Here is a 2,343-nt window from a genome sequence, read left to right on the forward strand (position 1 = left end):
GGAGTTAAAGGGTTAAAAGGTTATATGGTTAAAAAGTTAAAGGGCTAAAGGTTTAAAGGGTTAAAAAGTTAAATGGCTAAAAGTTTAAAGAGAAAGAATTAAAGCAATCTGAAATGAAGAACACATTAACGTTTACAGATGATTAAATTCACCACAAACACATACATTAACTCTACATTAATGATTATTTATTTTATTTCTGCATCGAGTCAAATATGAAACAGGTTCAAAATAGAAAAAAAATAACAAAGATTTATAAAAATAAAATACACCACAGATAGATATAAATATCTCTATAAGGTTTATTGTTTTAAACCTTTTAATGTTATTCAAAGTGATGAATTTGAACATTTTAAACTTTATTACTTTTTATTGTGATTATTCTTTAATTATCTTCACGAGACGACGGAGAAATGAAATAAGAACACAATCATATTTTAACACACTTTAATTAGTTTATTGAATATTGTGTGTATTTCTGTGCACCAGCTCCCTCTTATGGACGGTCAGTGTGTGTGTGTGTGTGTGTGTGTATGTGTGTGTGTGTGTGTTTGTGTGTCTGTGTGTTTTATTCAGCACGAGTTCAGATCTAAAATAAATGAATATATTTAATTACATTTATTTTCAATGAGATTAAAATATTAGTATTCAATCATTTTGTGAAATATTTTCATTAGATCATAAACAATGATAAAAATTCAAAGTATTCAAAAGAAAAATAAATAATAAATAAATGAATAAAAAATTAACAGTGTCTTCTAGTCTAAAATATAAAACTATCTTTATGAACTGGAGGAGAAAGTTTCTGTTCTGTTCTCTTCTTTGCTGTTTGCGTCCCATCACTTAAATTTTCAACAAATTGTACTATAAAATCTATTCTAAATGTCAAAAGTACAGCATCTTCATCTAATGAACATTATACACACTATTTATGGGAATAAACTCTCAGATGATGGTGTGACAGTGACAGGAGTTAAATATGAGGAAAACAGGGAAATAAAAATAAATGGTTTAATTTAAGATCTGAGTGTTTTGTCGTCAGGGTGGCCACGCCCTACGGAGGGTTTGAAAAAGCTCCTCGAGGAATCACCTTCAAGGTTCCAGAGATGGACCTGAACCCACCGAGGTACCCGGAGCTGCAGGACCCCGCGGCCAAGCGGCCCACCTTCAACCGCACAGCTCAGGGCTGGGTCTCTGACGGAGTTCCTCTCATTTTACCCACAATCCCTGTGGAGTCGCTGGAGATCCCGGAGTCTGACGACCTGTAAACACCAAATACACCTCAGCGTGACAGAGCGAGTCGGCTGGAGTCACGTCCACCAACACAGCCTTCAGCTTTACACCACTGAGGTACAGCAAGCTGCAGCTCAAATACAATCCTTTCTGCAGTCAGAGCTCATGACTTCAACATCATCACATTATTTTAACGAAGATTTCACTGGATGATCCACGAACACATGAAGCTTTAACAGTGAGAACAACAGCCTTTCAAAACACACACATAAAATTAATACAAACATCACAATAATTATTATTATAGAATTTAATGTGTTAAATAATTTATGTAACTCAAATTAACACATTAACAGGACAGGAAATGTGGAGATGGAGTTGTTGTCTTGTTTTGTTAAAGTCTGAAATCATAATTATTTAGTAAGAATAAATAAATCATCCTCATTGCATCAGAACATTTCTGTGTTCAGTACAAATCATTTACACAGAATACTTTTAGTTCTGACTAAATGACAGACCAGAACATTTCAGAAAGATCACATGACCTTCAGTTTTATTTTATGAAACACATTTATACATTGCACCTTTACAGTGAGTCAGAAATTAAATATAAATCAGAGAGAGAGAGAGAGAGAGAGAGAGAGAATGAGTGTAAATACAATCTGCTGATTTTCTGATGCTGGTTTTATTGTAAAAAGTTCATGTTGTGAAATTTGATGTGATTCCTGACTGATTTGCTTTTGTTCATTATTTGGGAACCTGTGTGTGTGTGCGTGTGTGTTCTGGTTTGAAGTGTAAACTCCAAAATAAAGTGTACATTTATCTCAGTGACATTGTCATTTCATTTCTTGATGATTTTAAACCACAACAACAACTGCATGAGGTAAAAAATAAATAAATAAATAAATTCAGAGAAATGAGAAATTGCAGATCCTGATCAGGCCTAGACATTAAGCATTTACGACTGGTGGCCCATTGGGCCAGTGGAATTGAAAAGTTACTGGCCCAAATGGAATGTGGTGGCCCGAATGCACACGGTACTTGAACCACGGCTGCCGCAGGCAGCCGCTGCAAGCACCACAGGTGCTTGCACAAAGGGGGGGTCCGGGG

At 35.2% G+C, this 2,343-nt stretch overlaps 1 protein-coding gene across 1 annotated transcript in view; it reads left to right on the plus strand.

Moving 5' to 3' along the window:
* The window catches only part of myoz2b (myozenin 2b), a 13,471-nt gene extending 11,411 nt beyond the window's left edge, over nucleotides 1–2,060 (plus strand). Inside the window, exon 6 of the mRNA XM_060916013.1 lies at nucleotides 1,043–2,060. Within this exon, the coding sequence (XP_060771996.1) occupies nucleotides 1,043–1,268 (226 nt within the window). The 3' untranslated portion in view covers nucleotides 1,269–2,060. The remainder of the gene's footprint in view (nucleotides 1–1,042) is intronic.
* Nucleotides 2,061–2,343: the final 283 nt, after the last annotated feature.

This window comes from Neoarius graeffei, chromosome 3, assembly GCF_027579695.1.
Source record: "Neoarius graeffei isolate fNeoGra1 chromosome 3, fNeoGra1.pri, whole genome shotgun sequence".
NCBI classification, from domain to species: domain Eukaryota; kingdom Metazoa; phylum Chordata; class Actinopteri; order Siluriformes; family Ariidae; genus Neoarius; species Neoarius graeffei.